The sequence below is a fragment of the Mustela nivalis genome (genome assembly GCF_964662115.1).
Source record: "Mustela nivalis genome assembly, chromosome: 6".
NCBI lineage: Eukaryota > Metazoa > Chordata > Mammalia > Carnivora > Mustelidae > Mustela > Mustela nivalis.
In genome coordinates, this window is record NC_139025.1 from 102,965,850 (window position 1) to 102,988,738 (window position 22,889).

General features: G+C 38.1%; 1 protein-coding gene across 30 annotated transcripts in view; it reads left to right on the forward strand.

Moving 5' to 3' along the window:
• The window catches only part of HERC1 (HECT and RLD domain containing E3 ubiquitin protein ligase family member 1), a 185,803-nt gene that overhangs the window by 148,571 nt on the left and 14,343 nt on the right, over window positions 1-22,889 (forward strand). For 19 of the 30 annotated variants that reach the window (XM_082737138.1, XM_082737144.1, XM_082737145.1 and 16 more), the window contains 20 exons: window positions 580-850; window positions 990-1,203; window positions 1,969-2,225; window positions 3,274-3,401; window positions 4,110-4,237; window positions 5,251-5,451; window positions 7,033-7,163; window positions 7,949-8,148; window positions 8,574-8,679; window positions 10,329-10,475; window positions 11,055-11,156; window positions 12,191-12,364; window positions 14,080-14,373; window positions 16,103-16,168; window positions 16,313-16,438; window positions 17,643-17,781; window positions 18,818-18,999; window positions 19,719-19,874; window positions 20,599-20,721; window positions 21,785-21,887. In XM_082737138.1, coding sequence (XP_082593264.1) covers window positions 580-850; window positions 990-1,203; window positions 1,969-2,225; window positions 3,274-3,401; window positions 4,110-4,237; window positions 5,251-5,451; window positions 7,033-7,163; window positions 7,949-8,148; window positions 8,574-8,679; window positions 10,329-10,475; window positions 11,055-11,156; window positions 12,191-12,364; window positions 14,080-14,373; window positions 16,103-16,168; window positions 16,313-16,438; window positions 17,643-17,781; window positions 18,818-18,999; window positions 19,719-19,874; window positions 20,599-20,721; window positions 21,785-21,887 — 3,248 coding nt within the window. The remainder of the gene's footprint in view (window positions 1-579; window positions 851-989; window positions 1,204-1,968; window positions 2,226-3,273; window positions 3,402-4,109; window positions 4,238-5,250; window positions 5,452-7,032; window positions 7,164-7,948; window positions 8,149-8,573; window positions 8,680-10,328; window positions 10,476-11,054; window positions 11,157-12,190; window positions 12,365-14,079; window positions 14,374-16,102; window positions 16,169-16,312; window positions 16,439-17,642; window positions 17,782-18,817; window positions 19,000-19,718; window positions 19,875-20,598; window positions 20,722-21,784; window positions 21,888-22,889) is intronic. The other 11 variants (XM_082737154.1, XM_082737156.1, XM_082737157.1 and 8 more) reach the window with 1 other exon arrangement.

A 22,889-nucleotide genomic window follows, 5' to 3' on the forward strand; every position in this document is an offset into this window, starting at 1 on the left:
TGGAGAGGAAAGGGGTGGGAGGTTAGGTGAGCCTGGTGGTGGGTATTTAAGGAAGGCACGTATTACATGGAGTACTGGGTGTGGTATATAAACAACAAATCTTGGAACACTGAAAAAATGAAATTAAATTAATCAAAAGAAGGGTGCCTGGGTGGCCCGGTGGGTTAAGCCGCTGCCTTTAGCTCAGGTCATGATCCCAGGGGTCCTGGGATGAAGTCCCGCATCGGGCTTTCTGCTCGGCGGGGAGCCTGCTTCTCTCTCTCTCTCTCTCTCTCTCTCTCTCTCTCTCTCGGCCTGCCTGTCTGCCTACTTGTGATCTCTGTCTGTCTGTCAGATAAATAAAATCTTTTTAAAAAATCAAAAGAAAACATAAATAAAATATGAAGATGTTTAAAGTTTCTATAACAGCTTCAGCTTATATAATATTTTTGACTTCTCTTAGGATATATATGATTAGTGATATTGCAGCTTGCCTTTTATTTTGGTTGTTGGTATTTTGGTATGTTATGTGGGGCTCCAAATGGTCCCTTCAGAAATCTGTTTTCTTTATCCATCTGAAGTGTGTTTCTTTCTTGCCAGTGGTTCCAGTTGTAGCCTGGCTGCCGGTCTTGAATCTCTGGGGCTGACAGATATCCGAACCCTGGTTCGATTAATGTGCTTGGCTGCAGCAGGGAGAGCTGGCCTCTCCACCAGCCCTTCTGCCATGGCCAGCCCCTCAGAACGCCCACGAGGTGGGCACAGCAAGGCCAGCAAGCCCATCTCTTGCCTGGCTTACCTGAGCACAGCGGTGGGATGTCTGGCATCAAACACTCCGAGTGCTGCAAAACTTCTGGTGCAGTTGTGTACACAGGTGAGATGGTTTTCATTGCTTTTCTTGTTGCGATGCTTACTTCTGACCAATTCTTATTAAAGAGCCTTTTGAGGCGAAATCTTTTAGTTCCAAAATTATATGTAAAAATTAAATCTGTTTGTTCCAATTGCCTCTTCAGAACTTGATTTCTGCTGCAACAGGTGTAAATCTAACCACAGTCGATGATCCAATTCAGCGAAAGTTTCTACCCAGCTTTCTCCGAGGAATTGCTGAAGAGAACAAGCTTGTTACCTCCCCAAATTTTGTTGTAACTCAAGCCCTTGTGGCGTTACTAGCAGACAAGGGGGCCAAACTGAGACCTAACTATGATAAGTCAGAAGTTGAAAAAAAAGGTACGTTTCATACCATTTACCATTTAAATATGTAGTCTTGTAACCAATTTGATTCATGCTTTTTAAAACATGTTTTAGAGTTGTTGTAAGTGATGAATTACATAGCATCATGTATACTTCTTAAGTTCAGATCATGAAAGAAGTGCATGGATCCTTTTTTCATTGTACATGGAAACAAATATTAGAAAAATGCACCAGATTTGTCTTGGTTTGATTAGACTGTTGTATTAGATTATGGTTTGAGTCACCAATAGATAATTCTGATTAGGTTTCCTTAATAAAACCTAGATAAAGATAGTGCTATTTTTATCTTTGTCATAAGATGATAACAGTTTGAAAGGTTTCTTTAATCACTATTATCTCTCGGTCTCTTCATCAGAACCATTTGGCCAAGATAAATGGGCCTTTGGATCTGTCAGCACAGCCCCTTGACTGGCTGTTATGATGACTTTTGAGCAGCAGAAACCAAACTTTTTAGGGCATGCTGCCTCTGTCTTGGCCTTAAAAATCATTTCTGCTGCGTTCTTGGTCAGTGCGGCCTTAGAGCAAAGACTGTTGATAGATGTATATAAATGTATATTTGCAGTGAATCAGATTTATTACAGAATATGGTATGAGATAAATGCTTTATACCTTGTATGTATATCTTAGTGAAATGATTGCTTGCAAAAGTGCTAATTCTTTAAAGATATGGGTTAACCCATTTTTTTTGTTCACCACCACCAGCTCTTACCTGGGCATCATTTCATTGTTTTGTTTAAGCAGGTTTAACTGCCCAATTGTATGCCCATCCTTCCTATGATCCTTCTGCTGTAGGCCCTCTGGAGCTGGCTAATGCCCTGGCAGCCTGCTGCCTCTCCTCCAGGCTGTCCTCACAGCATAGGCAATGGGCTGCTCAGCAGCTTGTGCGCACTCTTGCTGCGCATGACCGCGACAACCAAACTACTCCCCAAACACTCGCCGATATGGGAGGAGATCTCAGAAAATGCTCCTTTATCAAGTTGGAGGCTCATCAGAACAGAGTATGTATTTTGAGCCTTATGTGTGTTAATCACCTATGTAGGATAAAAGTTTCTTTCCTTCTCAAAGAGCTCAAAGTTCAGATCTTAGCCTCTTTCTCTCTCTCTTCTCTCTTTCTCTCTCACACACAAAATTACTTGGCTAGGAGTTACAAACTCTCCTGTCTCTGTATGTTGGGTTGACATAATAGTATCAAAAAGAAAAATCAGTTGGGGGAGGAGAAGAAAACCAAGGGAATTGCCTCACAAAAGATGAGGGCTTGTCCATGCAAAAGGAAGAGAAGTTGTCCTCATTATTTTAATCCAACGCACTAAACTCCAGAGGATTGACAAGGGTGTTTTAGGAAATGAAGACTGATCTCCATGATTTGCCAATTTAAAAATCACTTCTTAGTCTGCACTGTTTATTTTGTAGAACATATAAATATGTTGAAATATTTATACTTTATTGAATTAAATACACATTTTTAGTAAAGATTCTAGTACTATCTCCAATAACTCAAATGAGTTTGGGCAAAGTACTTTAAAACCATAAAAATAGATTATGTTTACAAGCCAGTAAGAATAGAGTGAGACCATATATATTACATTAGATCATGAATGTTTTTCTTTTACAGTTTCCCTGTAGATTTTCTTAGGATTGCAGGATTTTTTCTGAATGAAATCTTGCCATTTGCAACCAAATGGATGGAGCTAGAGAGTATAAGGCTAAGCAAAATAAATTAGAGAAAGACAAATACCTTGATTTCTCTCCTATGTGGAATTTAAGAAACAAAACAAATGAATAAAGGAATAAAAAAGAGGCCAAAAACCAAACTCTTAACTACAGAGAACAGAGGTTTCTACAGGGGAGGTGGATAGGGTTTGAGTGAAATAGGTGATGGGGATTAGTTAAGAGTCCACTTCCCATACTGAGCACTGAGTAATTACAGAATTGTTGAATTGCTCCATTGTACATTGAAAACTAATATAACACTTTATGTTAACTATACTGGAATTAAAATTTAAAACTTAATAAAAAAAAACTGTTGGACTTTTTCAACTTTTCTAGGTAATGACTTGTGTTTGGTGTAATAAAAAAGGACTCTTAGCTACAAGTGGCAATGATGGTACCATCCGGGTGTGGAATGTTACCAAGAAGCAATATTCACTGCAACAAACCTGCGTGTTCAACAGATTGTGAGTGCCAACTTCAGCTCTCATGTGTAACATTTAAGATAAGAGAATCCTGACATGCTTCATTTTGATTGTGTTAACATAATCAAATTGCCACTAAACTTCTTTACAATTTTTCTTATATAATGATCTTACTACATCTGCAGTGCTTTTAAATTTCCAGGACAGTATTTAAGAAAATAAAAATTTTAACTATCAATATCTGGACTTACTCAGAATTAAATCGAGGTCTACTGTGCTAGCATAAATGCTAAATTCTATAAAACGGTGGCCTAATTTTCTATCATTCTTCAAGGATTATTTAGGAATTAAAGTAATGATATTTCTTCTGTAACAGAATGTACAGCTTTTATAGTTTTATAGCTAGCTATAGGTATTTCTTTTCTAGGAACATCCCTAGAGATTAGGCAAATGAGACAATGTGCTCTGAATTAATAACCAGGTATACAACCCATGTAGAATCAGAACATCTTTGTTGACAAAGTAGGCACTACATTAAATGAGTAGACTAAGCATCACTCTTTTATAATTCTACTTTCTTCACATCGTGATAAACACTAGTGAATATGTGATTGTCAAATGCTGCTAGTCAGGCTTTTGAAATTAAGAATCTTCTAGTCCATATGGTATCTTTTTTTTTTTAAGATTTGAGGTTTAGTATATTTTTGGATGATGAAGATTAGAATTCCATACATGTCTCTTATATTCTAGAGAAGGAGATGCTGAGGAAAGCCTGGGGTCACCCAGTGATCCAAGTTTCTCTCCTGTTTCCTGGAGTATCAGTGGCAAATACCTAGCTGGAGCCTTGGAAAAGATGGTGAATATTTGGCAAGTTAATGGTAAGAGTCACGCCAATGCTAGCAAAATACTGAAGATACTTTTTAAGCCGTTTTTTTTTTTTTTTTAAGCTTTCTGAGTCCAAACAGTGGCTTCCTTTCACCTTGAAACTCACAGTGTATTCATCAGCTGTGTAGATCTATGCATATTATGGTTTAAATTAAAGAGATGATGGGGGCACCTGGATGGCTCAGTTAAGCATCTGCCTTTGGCTCATGTCATGATTCCAGGGTCCTGGGTGGAGCCTCACTGAGAGTTCACTGCCCAGCAGGACATCTGCTTCTACTTCTCCCTCTCCTTCTGACTCCCCTGGAATTATGCTCTCTCTCAAATAAATAAAGTCTTTTTAAACCTTAATTAGAGAGAATATGCTCATTTCCCGACTCTTTCTGAGAGTTTTGACTAATCTGGTAGCTATAAACTAAAAATTCTTTTCATGTACTACTGCAAGTGTTCAGAATGGGATTTGAGCTGGAATTTTTAGTGATAGATTCTTTTGAATCACTTGAAATATTTATATTTAAATTGTCCATTTCACAAGTACAGACTCTTGTCAATGTCTTATACCATGTCTCTGAAAAGTAAAAAGCATTATTGTAATCTTGGGCTTATCCATATTTTTGTTTATTTTTGCATATTTAAAGAATCACTATTCTGTTTCACATATTTGAAGGAACAGCTGGCCTTAACTGTAGGGAAATTTCTTATGTTTGATTTTCAGTAATTACAGGAAAGAACTTAAGCTTTTGACATTTCTATACTGAATATTTTTCTTTACTCCCTCTTTAATAAAACTGTCATTTTTGTCCCATTAGTGGTTACAGAAAAGCCTATGAATTTGATAATCATGTGCAGTGTATAAATGAAGGGTCCTGCCTTGTAGTTGTATTCATTCTTAGACTATTAGGAAATTGGGGACTTCCTTGAGTGTACTATTAGAATTAAGTAATAGTTACTTTTGTATTATTGTTTTTGAGAAATAAGTAACAACTATTAACATTCTCTCCCTATTTAGGAGGAAAAGGATTGGTAGATATTCAGCCTCATTGGGTGTCTGCCCTGGCTTGGCCAGAGGAGGGTCCAGCTACAACCTGGTCAGGAGAGTCTCCAGAATTATTGTTGGTGGGACGGATGGATGGATCTCTAGGACTGATTGAAGTTGTTGATGTATCCACCATGCACCGTCGAGAATTGGAGCATTGCTATCGAAAGGATGGTAATGACTGGACTTTTGTCTAACTGAGAATGTATTCCTCCAATCAAGAAAACTTAATTTTTTTGGCGCTTGCTCTTAAAAATGCTGAGTGAATATTACTTTTGGCTATTTCTCTAAATTGTCTGGTTGGTATTTCTTTTTAATTAGTTACCAAGTTGAAAGAGATTTCTCTTCAAACACCTGTAATATATCTCTGCCAAAGTGAGATTAAATAGTATTACATTTATAACTCATCCTTTGTGTAAGTATCTGAACACTTAGAGTAGGGCTCCAAGTCTCCCTTGAAAGTTAGTAATGTCCAAGACAAAAAATTATAATCATTGGTAGATGTGAAATTGAGGAAGTGGGAGGAGGAGGAGAGAAGTTCTGGTGTGACAAGAGATAGTAGAAAGTCTAATTTATTTTCTCCCAGTTCCCTTTACTACATAGTTGTTTTGGGGGAGTGGAGCATTTCACAGATAACAGTCCCAGGTTACATGGTATTATATTAGCAGAATATAACAAGGTCTCTTTTGTTTTATTTTGTTTTAATTTAGTTTTTTTAAATTGATAATGCTTTCATGGGGTTGAAATATTTTGAAGTTTAAAAAAATAAACAGTGGAAAGTCTTTTTCCCATCTACTCAGTTTCCATGTTCCCACAGAGAAACATCGTTTCTTGGTTTTTGTTTTTGTTTTTTTTTAACCTTATAGCCTTCCAGGGTTATATGTACTTAAAGAAGTAAATATGAATATAGATTGTTAGAAATGGGACATCTATGGTAGAATATGGAAACACACTGAGTAGAGAATATTAACCAAAAGAAGGGACAGGTAATTTTCTTTCTATGACTTGGGTTATTTCATTTCTCAGTTTCATGGTAAACTCTGGTCCAAAAGGAAAGAAGCCAGTACATTAACTTGGAATCAGCAAGGAAATTTAATTTTTCAATAATCACCTGAAAAAAAAAGAAAGATTAAAAATGAGGGTAGGCGCCTGGGTGGCTCAGTGGGTTAAGCCTCTGCCTTTGGCTCAGGGTCCTGGGATCGAGCCCTGCATCGGGCTCTCTGCTCAGCAGGGAGCCTGCTTCCCCCTGTCTCTCTGCCTGCCTCTCTGCCTACTTGTGATCTCTCTGTGTCAAATAAATAAAATCTTAAAAAAAAAAAAGAGGGTAGTCCTTATCACTTGCAAATAATACTTTTGGGGCACCTTGGTGGCTCAGTTGTTTAAGTGTCTGCCTTTGGCTCAGGTCATGATCTCCAGGGTCCTGGGATTGAGCCCCACATTCAGCTTCCTGCCCAGCGGGGAGTCTGCTTCTCCCTCACCCTCTGCCTGCTGCTTCCCCTGATTGTGCATGTGCTCGTGCTCTCTGTCTAAATAAATAAAATCTTTTAAAATAAATAAATAAATAAGACTTTTAAAATAGGTTACACAGAATCCCTGCTCTTAGCCTAATAATAATGTCTGATACATTAAAGATTTGGAAACTTACTTGCGGTGATTGCGGTAGCATATATTTGTTGCAAAATCTGTCTTAAGTTAGACAATGACAAAGGAGTCACTTACATTTTCTTTTTTAAATTTTTGTTTTTATCATGTTAGTGTCTGTAACTTGCATTGCTTGGTTCAGTGAAGATAGACCATTTGCAGTGGGATATTTTGATGGAAAGTTGTTACTGGGAACAAAGGAACCACTTGAGAAAGGAGGCATTGTTCTAATTGATGCACATAAGGTAAAGCATCTTTACCAGATGGTTACTTTTTCTTGTTTTTTATTATATAGTATTGCTTGATACTAGTTTTTAAAAATCGTTCACATTATTTGATACTCTATTGTTAACAAAGTCTTTGGACCATGTATATGCATGGAAGAGTCTGTGTAAAAAAGCCATCAAGCCAAGAAAGAAGTAAAACCAAAACAGTGAAATAGGAACTCCCCCTCAAATGCTAGAAATTCCATCTATGAAGAACGATTCTTTTACCTTAAAAAGAGGCTGCTGATTCTAATGCTTCAGGGCTATCTAGGCAAGTAGCATTGTGGATGAAGCCATGAGTTGGAAGGTGTGAAGGGGGTAAAAATAAAAAAAAGTCAGAAGAACACAATGATGACAACCATATAAACACACAATATGTCTTAGATTCTTATAATAGTCACTAATTTTTTATGAAGGGTGCCTCTTTTTTAAGTTTCTTTTATATTTTAATGAGTACAAGTCAATAGAAGTACCTGTTAAAATGCTAATGAAAGATGAATATTCCTTCTGAATCAGAATTTCATAATTCATTTATTCAGCTAACATTTATTGAACTTTGGCTCTAGCAAATATATATAATGCAGACTATACTGCAGGGTGAGTTAGTCTAGTGATTGGGAATGACACGACAGTATCTTATTTGCATAAAATGTTGATTTTAAAATAATTGAGTAATGGAACTTTGGGTCATAAATTATTGAATTTAAAAGTATTTGTGAAGGAAGCATTACCATGAATTTTTTTTCTCTTCTTACCATTTTAAGGATACTCTTGTTAGTATGAAGTGGGACCCAACAGGTCATATTCTTATGACATGTGCCAAAGAAGAAAATGTGAAACTCTGGGGGCCTATTTCAGGATGCTGGCGTTGTCTACATTCACTCTGCCATCCATCTATTGTAAATGGCATTGCTTGGTGCAGCCTCCCAGGGAAAGGATCCAAATTGCATTTACTGATGGCTACGTATGTTGTAATTTGTGTGTGTGTGTGTTTATCTTAATTTTTATATTAGTGTAGACTGTTCCTTGCATTAAATATGGCTTCTTGGTAGTCTTAAATGGCTTATTGCCTGTTACTACTCTTCTAATATGTAATACTGTAAGATCATCTTGGACAAATGAAGAACAGTTTTCCAGGGTGGACCTTGCTATGCTATCTCCTTAACTGGGTGTGATGTTGCTAGAATATCGATTCTATTTGTATTTCTTGTAAAAGGATTAGAGCATACATATTATAAATAATTTAAAAAATAATATTGTAGTAGTTTTGTCAGGTCTTAATTGCTATTTGAAAATATGTCTATTTCTGCATATTGACATGGTTTTTGTGATTTTTAAAATATTTTAATTTTTTAAATTTATTTTTGTGATTTTTTTTTTTTCTTTAAGTGGCTGTCAGAGTGGCTTAGTATGTGTTTGGCGTATTCCACAAGATATCACACAGACAAGTGTGACTAGTTCAGAAGGATGGTGGGACCAGGAATCCAGTTGCCAGGTAAATGTTCTGGTGCATTTGAAACTCTCTTTTGAAAGCATAGATGCTGTATGTTATCAAAGTAATCCTCCGTTGATTACTGACATACTCAATATTTAGCATCCAAAAGGGCAAGATCCATAGGGAAACACGAACAATTGTCATACTTTGTGTGTTTTCTGAATTAGTTTTAATTTTTGAAGTCAGTGCAGCATGTTTGCTTGTTAAAATGAGATATTCAAGAAATATTGAGTGGCGATCACTTAATGGTACTGGATATACTGGACACTATAGATAGAGAAGTCCAATGTTTAGTCTTCAGTACAGTTAAATAGCACTGCAGGAGCACCCCTATCCAACCAGAGTACCTCGTGCTGATACCAGAATTCCACCTGTGAAGAATAATTCCTTTCCCTTAAACAGAGGTTACACCTTCAGATAGATGCTTACAGAGCCATCTAGAAGCTGGGAGTTGGAGGTGTGGAGAAGCTTAAAACAAACAGAAAGCCTAGAAGCATGCATGCTTCCTATAAAGGACACAGCTGCCACAGACTTGATTGTCACCCTCCAGAAATGAGAATATTGTTAACGGACTGTCTTTTTTTTTTTTTTTTTCCTGATAGAAGTAAAAAAATCCAGTGATTTAAGTAAAATCTCTCAATATTAAACCTTGGCACCTGATTTAAAATTCTTTAAAACACTAGTCAAATGGCCTCCCTGAGCTAACAGTTTGCACCCTCTATTACTTTGTCCTTTGCTCATGATGCAAATACCCCTGGAAGAAATATGCCTTATGTCATCTTTGGGTAAATAAGTACATCTGGTATCATACTGCATCATAACTAGAAGGAAAAAGGAGCATAAGTGCGGGCAAAAGTGGTTAAGGGGGAGAACTAAGTAGCTCACTAATGGAAGGAAAATATCACATAAGTGGAGGTGGAAGCACTAGAGATAAATCTGATTTGCTGTTTGTGCTAGAGAGTAGCCCTTTGCACAGGCCTTACCTATCTCACTTCCAAAACCTGCACAGCAAACATGAAAATAAATACCATGTAGCAGATAGCCGTAGGCCAACAAAAAGAAGTACCTGGTTAATAGAGAACCAATATGTGCAGTTCATGAATTTTAGGAGCTAAAAATGGAAATTACATAAAGCTAAATTTAAAAATTAAGACATTCATTAAAAAGCAGAAGTTAGGGGCACCTGTGTGGCTCAGGTGATGATGTTGGCGTCCTGGGATTGAGCCCCACATCAGGCTCTCTGCTCGGCGGGGAGCCTGCTTCTTCCCCTCTCTCTCTGCCTGCCTCTCTGCCTTCTTGTGATCTCTGTCTGTCAAATAAATAAATAAAATCTTAAAAAAAAAAAAAGCAGAAGTTAGAATTTTTCTATCTCTGAGGAATAATTAAAACCTAGAAATATAATTTTTGCCAGTTTGAAGAATAGGAAATTCACTTGAAAGTGTTCAAAAAAAGATGAAACTCAGCTTCAAAGGAGCAAAGGCGAACCAGGTTGATATTATATTCTCAAGCTAAACCTTAGAAGAGAGTTATCATTTCCTCCTCCCCAATTTTATGCTAAATTAAAAAATATAAAATTTTAAAGAATGAATTCTAAATCTTGAATCTTTAAATTTGTTTTAATTTGTGTTAAAAATAAAAATGAATTGCAGGATGGATATAGGAAATCAACCGGAGCCAAGTGTGTTTATCAGCTGCGGGGACACATCACTCCTGTCCGGACTGTTGCCTTTAGTTCCGATGGCTTGGCGCTCGTGTCTGGTGGACTAGGTGGCCTCATGAATATTTGGTCTTTAAGGGTAAGAATATAGATGTTATTTTTTTCTTAAGAAATGTTTATACATTAACTTATATTTGATAAAATTTAACTCAACTAATCTTAGGAATATTTTGTGTACTAATATTTTCAATACTGAAGAAACTGTTTCCAAATTCTCCATCCCTTAATCTTTCTTACTGATAGAGTTTCAAAGTCATCTAGAAAAGACCCTGGAAAATTGGATAGTAACTATGTAATTGGACATTGCCAAATTTAGCCGGTGTAGATTTTAGAATATGTTTTTGTGAATGTGAAGTATAAATTTAAAATGTAAATAAGAACTGGGGCGCCTGGGTGGCTCAGCATCTGACTTTTGACTCAGGTCATGATCTTGGGGTTGTGAGATTGAGCCCTGAGCTGGGCTCTGTGCTCAGTGGGGAGTCTGACTAGGATTCTTTCCCTTTCCTTCTCCACCTGCTCATGCCTCTACCCACCACCCCAACTCGCTCTTGTGCACATGCTCTCTTGCTCTCAAAATAAATAAGTCTTTAAAAAATAAATAACTAAATAAAGACTAAGTTTAAGTGATATGTACTGATATAAATACATCTCATTTTAGGATGGCTCTGTCTTACAAACTGTTGTGATAGGCTCTGGAGCTATTCAGACCACAGTATGGATTCCAGATGTCGGGGTAGCTGCTTGCTCAAATAGATCAAAGGTAATTTTACAATTACACTAAATTCTAGGGTACCTCTATAAGGTACCCTGGAATTGTAGTCTGAGCATCCCACTTTATGTAGAAGAGGGGAAAATTGATATCCAGAAATATTATTACCTGCCCAGAATAATACAACTATTTAGTGACAGAAGGAAAACTAGAACCCAGCCCTCCTGATTATAATCTAGTACTCTTCCTACTGTACCCTAGACTTTGGTGAAAATGTTTAATTATTGAACAACTTATTTTCCACTGGATGTTACAAAGTGGATTTTTACTTCCTGCCATGATTCAAGATAGCACTAAACTGTCTCAAAAGAGTTTTTTCTAAAAAGGCGGACCAATGACATTTAACTCAAGTATACAAAATGTTTCTTGGCTTTGAAATGTAATATTCTAGCAAAATAAAACAAAACAAAAAAGAAAACAATAGTGGCCCCTACTGTGAAGTTAATTTTGGCATCACATTATTTCCTGCAGTCTTGCTCTTCATACCCTTAATGAAGTAGCCAGTGTACTACTTTAATTTACATTTTATTAGTTAAAAGTTTAAATTGAGCAATAAACCTGCATGAACAGGCCTCCTAGAAGTTGAATATAGAATAAGAGCCAGGGCAGTGGTAGGCTGCCAGTCAGAGAAGTGCTGCTTCTCTTGCAGATGTGTCCCTCTGTAGGCAGAGCACTCCTTCCTCTGCTGCCCTGTGTTTTGTCAGGCTTTTGAAGTATCCTAAATACCCTGTCTCCAAGTTCTGTGAAATAGTAATGAATTCACATGTCTCTTTAAGGAGAGTCAGCAAAATGCAAGGTAGCTCACAAATTTTATGGTTACTTCTTACTCACTTGTTTTTACGTAGACAAAATTTAGGCTGTTTTGAAGGTAATAGGTATTAAAAGTACAGCGTAAAATGTCCAAAAAACAAAAATGTTTAGTGCAATAACAGAAGGAATTTCAGAAATGAATGGTAATAGAATTCTCTCTGTGTTATCTTTTACTTAAACAAATGTATCATGTGGCATAATTCATTTTCCATTAGGATGTTTTGGTCGTGAATTGTACATCAGAGTGGGCTGCTGCCAATCACGTTTTAGCAACCTGTAGGACAGCATTGAAACAGCAAGGTGTTTTGGGATTAAACATGGCTCCTTGCATGAGAGCATTTCTGGAGCGGCTACCTGTGATGCTTCAGGAGCAGTATGCCTATGAAAAGGTAACTGAGGACATTCACTGCCACAGAGCTATAGGGGACTGCTGTACCGGAATTTGAATTGCAGCTTTGAATTTATTCCTCAAGAGCATAAAGTCGGAGAAAAATGAGTGGTGCTATTGGGCAGAATCAAATAAAGTTAAATCATATCTAAAATGGTTGTTCAGAGGGTGCCTGGGCAGCTCAGTTGGTTAAGCCACTGCCTATGGCTCAGGTCATGATCCCAGAGTCCTAGAGATCGAGCCCCACGTCATGATCCCAGAGTCCTAGAGAGATCGAGCCCCACATTGGGCTCCCTGCTCAGCAGGGAGCCTGCTTCTCTTTTTGCCTCTGCCTGCCACTCTCCCTGCTTGTGCTATCTATCTTTCTCTCTCTCTGACAAATAAATAAATAAAATATTTTTAAAATTAATTAATTAAAAAATGGTTGTTCAGTAATCCTCAGCCTGCTTTTACTTTATTTTAGTAGGAGTAAAATTTTAAAATAATTCTCAAATTTGTATAGTGTTTGCGTAATTTTTTGCTCAGATTACTTATTTACTCCAGAACTTCTTACAGTACATGTGCTGTGGAGTATCATCTTCCCTTTTCTTACCCATGAATCTATTTTTGTGTGGTTTTGCCATCCTGAAAGTGGGAGGTGCAGGGGTGGATATGGGTGTCAGAGTGAACATTCCCTGTTTATCGGGTGAATTCGGGAAAGTCTAGTGGAAGAGCTAAGGCCGAACTGAGTAGAGTCCTTCCATACTAGAATGAGGAATAAGGGAATTTGGACCTGTACCCCAGGCTGTGATACTGTGTAGTCATTCTTCTAGTACTCACTAGAGCTGCCCCTAGGCAGAGCTCTTTGGGTATTTTTCTTCCATTTTTGGCCAAGGTACATTAATACAATTAGCTGTTACTCCATCTGGTTAACTTTACTGATGTATTTGCCCAGGTTGTTTTTTTCTGAATCACCTAGCGTCTCGTGTAGTTGCTCTGCCACAGTTAGGTAGAGATTCTCTTGTAAAGGAGGAAATGTGAGAAGGGAGCAGGTCATTGTGGTTTAGTTACTTTCTGCTGCTGCTGCTTCTTTTTCTTCTTCTTCTTCTTCTTCTTATGCATGAAAAATTGTAGTGAAAATATACAGCTAAATGCATGTGATGTCCTGGATTGGATCCTGGAGCAGAAAAGGGGCATTAGTGGGAAAACCAAATAAAGTTCTGTGGTTTAGTTGGTGTTATAGCCAATATTAATTTCTTGGTTATATAAGATGTTATGAAGGATTTACAAGAATTCTCTGTACTATCTGTGTAACTCTCTGTATATCTAAAATTATTTCAAAGTAAAAGTCATTAAAAAAAATTTTTTTGGGACACCTGGGTGGCTCAGTTGGTTAAGCGGCTGCCTTCAGCTCAGGTCATGATCCCAGCATCCTGGGATCGAGTCCCGCATTGGGCTCTTTGCTCAGCAGGGAGTCTGCTTCTCTCTCTGTCTCTTCCTGCCACTCTGTTCGCATGTGCTCACGCTCTCTCTCTGACAAATAAATAAATAAAATCTTTAAAAAAAAAATCTTTTTTTTTTAAATTCCATTTAGTGAATATACAGAGTAATAATAGTTTCAGATATAAGAGAAGAGTAAACTTAAAAAATACAGTTATAGTATTTCAGAATACAGTAGGTTAATTTATAATATTTGGTACAGGCTCTTCAATTTGACCTTCTTGTATTTCCTCTTAGCCTCATGTGGTTTGTGGTGATCAGCTTGTTCATAGCCCCTACATGCAATGTCTGGCTTCCCTCGCTGTGGGACTGCATCTGGATCAGCTGTTATGTAACCCTCCAGTGCCACCACACCACCAGAGCTGCCTCCCCGACCCAGCATCCTGGAATCCAAACGAGTGGGCCTGGTTAGAATGTTTCTCAACCACCATAAAGGCTGCTGAAGCCCTGACCAATGGAGCACAGTTTCCAGAATCTTTTACTGTTCCTGATCTAGAGCCTGTTCCAGAGGATGAACTTCTATTCCTAATGGTAAGCCATGATAGGAGCTGCTGCTGTCTGCAGCTGAGATTGTATCTTGGGTGTTTAGCAAGTAGCAGACCTTCAGTGAGTATTTCGAAGCTTGGATAGCTAGAAGCCTGCCCTTAGATAAACTTGATGTGTTTTGCTTTCAGTCTTATGGCAGCCCCCTGTGGTGACAAAGATTGTTTATACGAGAACTATGGAGCTCCCATAAACTTGTTGGCTTTCCGTGACATAGTCCCATGTTTTCTTCCCTTTTGTCCATAAGTTCCTTGTTTGGTACCTGACTTATACATATTTTGACATCTTTTCCTGGGTCATCTGGGGTGGGGGGGGGTTATTTCACATATAGATTCTAAATTATTTGACACTTTGATCATGTTTTAATCACCATAAAATGAGAATATAGAAAAGCATTCCAGTTGTCATTTCTTTGATTGTATTTGGGAATGTCCAGATGTAGAAAGTGTGATGTAGATGAGATGCCTGTGTGGACAGAGCAGGCCAGTGCTTGATCTAACAACCAATTTAGTTAAGATTTACATATACAAACATTTGAATACAAAGATACAGATACAAAACAAATATGAATGGAGGGAAATTAGTTATAAAATATAATTTTACTTAAAAAATTTTTTTAGGTTTTATTTATTTTTTGAAGGTTTTATTTATCTGAGAGAGAGAGAAACAAAGATAGAAGGAGCACGAGCAGGGAGGAGAGGGAGAAGCAGCCTTCTTGCTGAGCAGGGAGCCCGACCCCGGCGGAATACAGTTTTAATTAAGCAGTGTCCTTCTGGAGCACCTGGGTGGCTTAGTCATTTAAGCGTCTACGTTTGACTCCGGGTCATGGGCTCAGGGTCCTGGAATCGAGGCCCGCATCGGGCTCCCTGCTCAATGAGGAGTCTGCTTCTCCCTCTCCCTCTACCCATCCCCGCCACTTGCACTCTCTCATGTACTCTCTCTCTTAAATAAATAAATAAAATCTTAAAAAATAAATAGCTATGTCCTTCTGAGCCTATTTGCTCCAAATCTGTCATTTTCTAGATGAGGAAATTGAAGCCTAGAAAGATGAATTGACCTGCCTGTTGCTATATAGTGAGTTCACGGAGATGGTACCTCCTGCACATGACCTTGTACCTGTTGGTGCTCAGAAAACCTAAATGGTTAATTTTGAATCACCAGTGTGATAGTCATAGTTGATCATAAAGTGTTTATGATAAAGGGAAATATTAATAATGCATAGTCGTTTGGCATGATTATAAAACTTAATTTTTTATAGTATTATAAAATTTTCTTATAGGATTTACTAGGTTCTTTTATGGAAAGAAGGCTTAGTTGTTAATTAATAACATAAATCTTGGGGCACTTGGGTAACTTGGTCCATTAAATATCCAGCTTTTGATCTCAGCTCAGGTCTTAATCTCAGGGTCTTGAGTTCAGGCCCCATGTTGGAGGGGCTACTTTTTTCCCCCCTAAAAAAACAGATAAGTCTTGGGGCACCTGGGTGGCTCAGTGGGTTAAGCCTCTGCCTTTGGCTCAGGTCATGGTCTCAGGGTCCTGGGATCGACCCCTGCATCGGGCTCTCTGCTTGGCAGGGAGCCTGCTTCCCCCCTCTCTCTGCCTGCCTCTTTGCCTCCTTGCGATCTCTCTCTGTCAAATAAATAAATAAAATCTTTAAAAATTAAAAAAAAAAATCTTGATAACCAAGATTCATCCTGGTGTTTGTTGTGTCTTGCAGGATAACAGTAAATGGATTAATGGCATGGATGAACAAATTATGTCTTGGGCAACTTCCAGACCTGAGGTCAGTGAAGATAACTACCTATAGTTCTCATTAAATCTTCTGATGCTAAATGCTCATTTGTAACCTGGTGTCTCTTAGAGGCTAGCTCATGTTTGTTTGAATGATTGGTTGAATCTAATTTTGAGATGATTATGGTTTTTTTAGGACTGGCATCTGGGAGGTAAATGTGATGTCTACCTGTGGGGTGCTGGCAGGCATGGACAGTTGGCAGAAGCGGGAAGAAATGTAATGGTCCCCGCAGCAGCTCCCTCATTCTCACAGGCCCAACAGGTAACTGACAGGGTAAAGAAGGGAGGAAGAAACTTGAGAACTCTAACAATTCTGATTTCCTTGTTGTCAGGTTATGTGTATCCATTGTGTAATCTGTTGTGGGGAATAACTAAACAAAGTCATGATGTATACCTTCTAAATGAAAGCTTCTAGGGTTTTTAATCAGCCTTAAATTTTGTTAATAAGTTTTTAAATTTTTTCTTGCTTCCAAGTGTAATGAATTAACATCATGATTAAGCTTGCCTGGTACATATTTATAGAAGTTAACACACTCCTAATTATTGTTTCTGTTTTGTGGTTATTAACTTACAAGAATCTTTATCTAGATTTCATCGACTCCCCTCTCCTAATAATCGTGGTAGCATATTTCCAAACCCTTTCTCAGGCCACTGCTTTCTCTTCCATTCTTCTCTGCCTTAGTAAGTTCCAGGATGCACTACTCTTTCTTGTGTATATCCCCCTTTTTTTTTTTTTTTTTAGCTTTCTGCCTCTTGATGGATTTCTAGCCAGTCTTAAATGTTTCTCCTCACCCTTTCCTCTTTTTTTGTTTTGTTGTTAATGTTATTATTTAAACTCTGTGGGACGCCTGGGTAGTTTAGTCAGTTAAGCGTCTGCCTTTGGCTCAGGCCATGATCACAGAGTCCTGGGTTTGAGTTCTGCATCGGGCTCCCTGCTTCTTCTTCTGTCTGCCACTCCCCCTGTTCTCTCTCTCTGACAAATAATCTTTTAAAAAAATAAATAAGTAAATAAACTCTACACAATTGCAGCACCTGGGTGGGGCACTTAAGTGTCCAGCTCTTGATTTCAGCTCTGGTCATGGTCTCAGGGTTGTGACATTGAGCCCTATGTTGGACTCCACACTCAGTGAAGAGTTTGCTCCATATTCTCTCCTCCTCTTTCTCTGAACATCTTCAAAATAAATAGATAAACTGTACAATAGGCTGAAATCCCTGAAGATAAGATAGTTCTAAATGATTTTAAATAGTTCAGTGCACCTCATACATCTTTGTTAAGTAGTTTTATAATAATCAAGAGCTTGTAGAACCCCATACTTAATATCAACCCATCCTCTTTAGTGAGAGGATAGAAGAATTAAAGGTATCCTAGGTATGCATAGAATCATTTTAAGTGAGATTTTAAATTTTAAATCATTTAAGTAAAGCTATATGATAAAAGATAATTTGTTTGTGTGTTTTTATAATAGGTGATATGTGGTCAGAATTGTACCTTTGTCATCCAGGCCAATGGCACAGTGTTGGCTTGTGGGGAAGGAAGTTATGGCAGATTGGGACAAGGAAATTCAGATGACCTTCATGTGCTGACAGTTATTTCAGCCCTACAAGGTAAAATTATCCTCAGTTAAAAGCTGATCAGAAACTATGGCCTAACTATAGGAATGTTAACTTATGTTGGAACTCATCTCAAACCTTTGCTAGGTAAAGTCAGAGAGGGTTTTCACTTCTTTAGATTCTCATTTAGGATATACAGCCTGATTTCCACATTTTAAGCTGTGTTATTTTTGCAAGCTATTTATCATGGCAGTGCTAGAATTCAGTGTTATAAATAACTATTTTAAGACCTACTGAAAATTTTAAACAAATTCTTTAAAATTGTAGAACAGTAAGTTAGGCAACCACTAATAGCAGTAATAATCATGCATGTGTTTCCTAAAAAGTAAAAACCAATTTATATGGAAATCTGCAGATGTACCAAAGACTTTACAGGGCATCTCAGCCAGCGTTCTCTGACTGGGAAGAAGACTACATCTGGAGAATCCACTGCAGGAGCTCCTGGCTTGTTTCTTAACGTCAACGTTAGTGACTCCAAAGCCCTCAAAGAGAGCAAAGAGGTTTTTTTTAAGTAAAAACATACAAGTAATGATGTGTTTAGAACCAATTCTGAAACAGTTCTGAGTTCTCTTGAGATCTCTTCCTCCCAGGGCACAGCACTGGGGATGGGATTGCAGGGCTCCTATCTAGAAGTACTGCATCCAGCCTCTAGGACCTTGCACAAGCTAGACTAAACTTCTTTGTGACTCAGTTAACCCATTTGTAAATTGGTGAGGATAATATCTGCCTCATATGTTCTCTGTGAAAGTAAAAAGGGAGACATTCCAAGTAAAGCATTTCTAGGAGTGGTTAGAACATAGGCCTTGGTGATTAAAACTGTTCCCGTCAATCCTCCTTTTCTTCCTCGTTATCATTTTATGTGACAGCTCCCAGTTTACTAGGTTATGGCTTCAAATTTGCTTTAAAATTAAAGACACTGTTTTTCTTTTTGTAGTAAAGAGTTTTTTCCATGTTAAGAGTATTCTGTAGCAGCTCCAAGTGAAGAGTTTTACCATCCAGTGACGCTTGTTGGTTTTCTGCTCTGTTCCAGGATTTGTGGTGACCCAGCTGGTGACTTCTTGTGGTTCTGATGGGCACTCAATGGCCCTGACTGAAAGTGGAGAGGTCTTTAGCTGGGGAGATGGTGATTATGGCAAACTCGGCCACGGGAACAGCGACAGACAGCGGCGCCCCAGGCAGATCGAGGCCTTACAAGGAGAAGAAGTGGTGCAGGTCAGACAGGATGTGGATCAGTTTGCCTTTGAAGATAAACATACTAGTTGTTGAATAGTGTTCTCAAATTTAGTTAATGGGAAATAATAGTAAAAATGTATTTTGCGTTATTACAAGAGATCCACTGTTTTTGGCTGTTCATCCTTGAATTTATTAGAAGTTTGAATGGATTTTGGTAATAAGACAGACTCCCTTTTCCTGAGCTAACTGGTTGGCCCAAGCTGGGCCCAAGCATACTTCAGGTGCTTGGAAGAAACACAATAGGCTTTAGCTCCTGCTCTGTAGTCCTTGATACAGTGATAGGTTGAATGCAGAGCTTAACATTTATCATTATTGTTACAAGTGTTGAGTTCATGTCCATATTCTGGAAAATTAACTAGTGATCTCGGATGATAATTATAAAATTGCATAGCACCAGAGAGATCACAGAGGATTTCCCCATTTACTCTCGCATGTGGTTTAGGTCATCTGTACACAGCTAAAGCATAGCAGCAGTTCTTCTAAGTTAGGCTGGTTAGCTTGGTCTTCCTGAGGATGATGAGAACGTCAGGCTTAGGGAAGCAGGAAGCCCACTTGGGCAGGTAGAACATACTGGTCTTGAAGGTGCTGAGTTGTCAGTGAAGTTTATTACCATATTAATGACCAAAAATGACTGATTTTGTTCTTTCTTGGTGTACCCTTTTCTTAAATTTTTTTCTTCTCCTTGGTTCTGTCTGTAGATGTCTTGTGGCTTCAAGCACTCAGCAGTGGTAACTTCAGACGGCAAACTGTTCACTTTTGGCAATGGTGACTACGGTCGATTGGGTCTTGGAAACACCTCTAACAAAAAACTTCCAGAGAGAGTGACTGCACTGGAGGGATATCAGATTGGACAGGCATGGAATAAATCAATAATATATTTCATCTGCCCATAGTTTCTTTTTCCTCTATTATACTAAGACACTGTCCTTTAAATAAGACTAAAATCATCAGTTGTGCTTAAGCTCATGTACATTTTGTTTGGCCTACTTGATCATTTTTTGTGATTTTTTTTTTCCAATATGAAAATTCCTATTTCAAGTTACATTTGACAAATGAAAGCATTAATTCAGGATGCAAATATTTTACAACCCCTTCCATAATACAACTTGATATAAAACCTTTGAACCATACAAATTTTTGTGACTGCTGTCTGGTAGTCTGGAAGTAGATGTCTGAATTGCGGCATCATTGGTACTGCTGCTCTGAAGTAGTACTTATCCTGTATACGTTGAGATCACCTCTTAATAAGGAGATGTTTTTATCATATCCTGTGTCACTCCTTAGGCTGTCTCTGATGTATTTTTTGACTCATTGCATACCTTTCCTTTTTTATGCCCTCCAATTCTAAGTTAGCCACAGATAGTTGAAGGATTTCACGTCAAAGAAAAAAGTTATTTTCTTGTTTGTGGACATTAGCAATTTTTTCTTATTGGCGCATTTTTTTAACATATGCAGAAGGCCCTTGAAATTAAAATGAAAATATATGTAGCCAAGCTTTTCACTGAAATGGGAAAAAAGAATCCCAGAAACAGGTATATGGTTTAGGTGCTCTGACTGAATACACTGTTCTTTCTTTAGGTAGCATGTGGCTTAAACCATACTTTGGCAGTATCAGCGGATGGCTCCATGGTGTGGGCTTTTGGAGATGGGGACTATGGAAAACTCGGCTTAGGAAATTCCACTGCAAAATCTTCCCCTCAGGTCAGTATCATCTTTATTCTAGGGTTTTATACAGTGTGGTTCATCTATGTCAGTGCCTCTTTTTAGTTGGAAATAATTTATCTTTAACATTTTAGTAATTGATAATGAAGTTCAGAAGCTTCTGTTGCTTACTTTTAAATGCCCAGCATTCTAGATCTTGATTTTAAATAAGCCATTAATTGCTAAACTGGATGTGTGTCCCCATATACAGACTGAACAGTGTAGGACTATCTCCTGTGTAGAGAAGAAATAGTTATAGACATATCTCCAGGGTGCCTGAGGGAGGGAACCTTGAACAATCTTTTATATCCTTGTGCTTGCATCTGCCATTTTAGCTGATTATTTTACGCCTAATTTGTACAGATATGTGCCTCTGTTTAAAAAATAATAAAAAGGAAATATAGGAAATAATGAATATTAGTTAGAAATAATATTCATTCATTAGTTAGAAACTAATATTCACATTACAGAAGGTTTCTTGGCTCTGCAGAAGACTGTCTTTGCAGTTCTTTCCGTGTACTTTCCTAACACACTTAACAAGCAGCTTGATTTACAAATATTTAATGTATATTCAACTCCAGATACCCTATTATAAATAATCTGTACTATTTTGATAACTAGACTGGTGAATATTTAGCTATGGATGTGGAAAGCCAGGAAACCATCTCTGGGACACATACAAAGCAGTTATTATCACCTCTGAAAGTAAAAAAGTCTAACTGGGAGCAGCCCATGGCTTTACATGGTCTCCCTAGTATTGTTTAAAAGGCTCCAGGATTCTCTCTGGTCTCTGTTGCACAGAGCAGTGATTCCACTCACATGAGGTCCTGGGGGTTTTAGTCAAATGCCCCTCCCCAACACCCCCACGACCACAAATTCAGGTAATTTATAGAGCAATATGAGAAAATAACATTTAGGAGTGTGGATTTGAGTAGAAACACTTAGGTGACAAGTATTATTTGTATTAGAAGTTAGTCCTTGAGTTTATACATGCTAGTAGGCAATTTCAAAAGTGTTTTTATTTTCCTTTTTAAAGTATGTGCCTTACACTTTTATTTTGCAGAAAGTTGATGTCCTTTGTGGAATTGGAATAAAAAAGGTTGCTTGTGGAACTCAGTTTTCTGTTGCATTGACCAAAGATGGTCATGTGTATACCTTTGGTCAAGGTAAGGCATTTTCTAGGCATTACATTGTTTATTTTGGATATACATGTATTATATAAACATTTGCCTTCCAGTTTTAGAGAAAAGTGCTGTAAATAGTTTTTTGTTGTTGTTCTGGGTGATGAATGGCCACTATGACCTTCATTCACTAGCTACTTTTCTCTTTTTTCATGAACTCTGTCATAAGGACAAACTCTCCTCCCCACTGATGGCCTTTCTTGCCCAAGCCCTTGTTCTTGCTAGAAGAGTCCCTGCCAAAGCCCTTCCCCTCCTCCTTTCTGCTGCCTACAACTGTGCTGCCATAAGTACTCCTCTGGACCCTATCTAATTCCCCAGCCCTTCCAGGGAATGGAGGTTTGGATCTTGGGAATTCATAGGCATTCAGGTTCAGATCTTGAGTGCATTCCTAACCCAAGCATCCACAGTGTGATTCCCTGGTAGTATATTCACCTTTTTAAGTAGAACTTCTTAGCAAGTTGTAGTGACTGAGAAGTGTGTAGGGCAGGTATGAGGAAGGGGAAGAAATAAGTCATGAGTAAAGTTTCTAGTCTTGGAAGAATAATGATGTCACTAACTGAGAATGGGGAGCTGGTTTTGGGGAACTAGTTAAGGGACTTCGTTTTGGTCCTATTGAATTGGAGCTATATACCCTAGATGTATGTGTGGAGATGTCTAGCAAGTTATTGGGGATTTGGATCTGGAATTCCAAAGAGATTGGTTATAGAAATTTAGATTTGCATAATGTTAGTATTTAAAACCATGTTAATAGGCCCTAAGAAACTCAGGGAGAGAGTGTAGAATAAAAAAGAAGTACATAGAACTCTGAGGGTGTGAGTAGAAGGCCGGTAAGCACAGAAAGAGGACTCAGGGGAATTGGCTTTGAAAGGAGTGGTGAGAGAGGTCACCAGTGAGCCAGGGTAGTACAGAGTCTCTGCAGGATAGGAGGCACTGAGGCCAGGTCAGTAAAAGGTTATGTGGGGTTCTCGGGGTCAGAGCCTTAGAAGA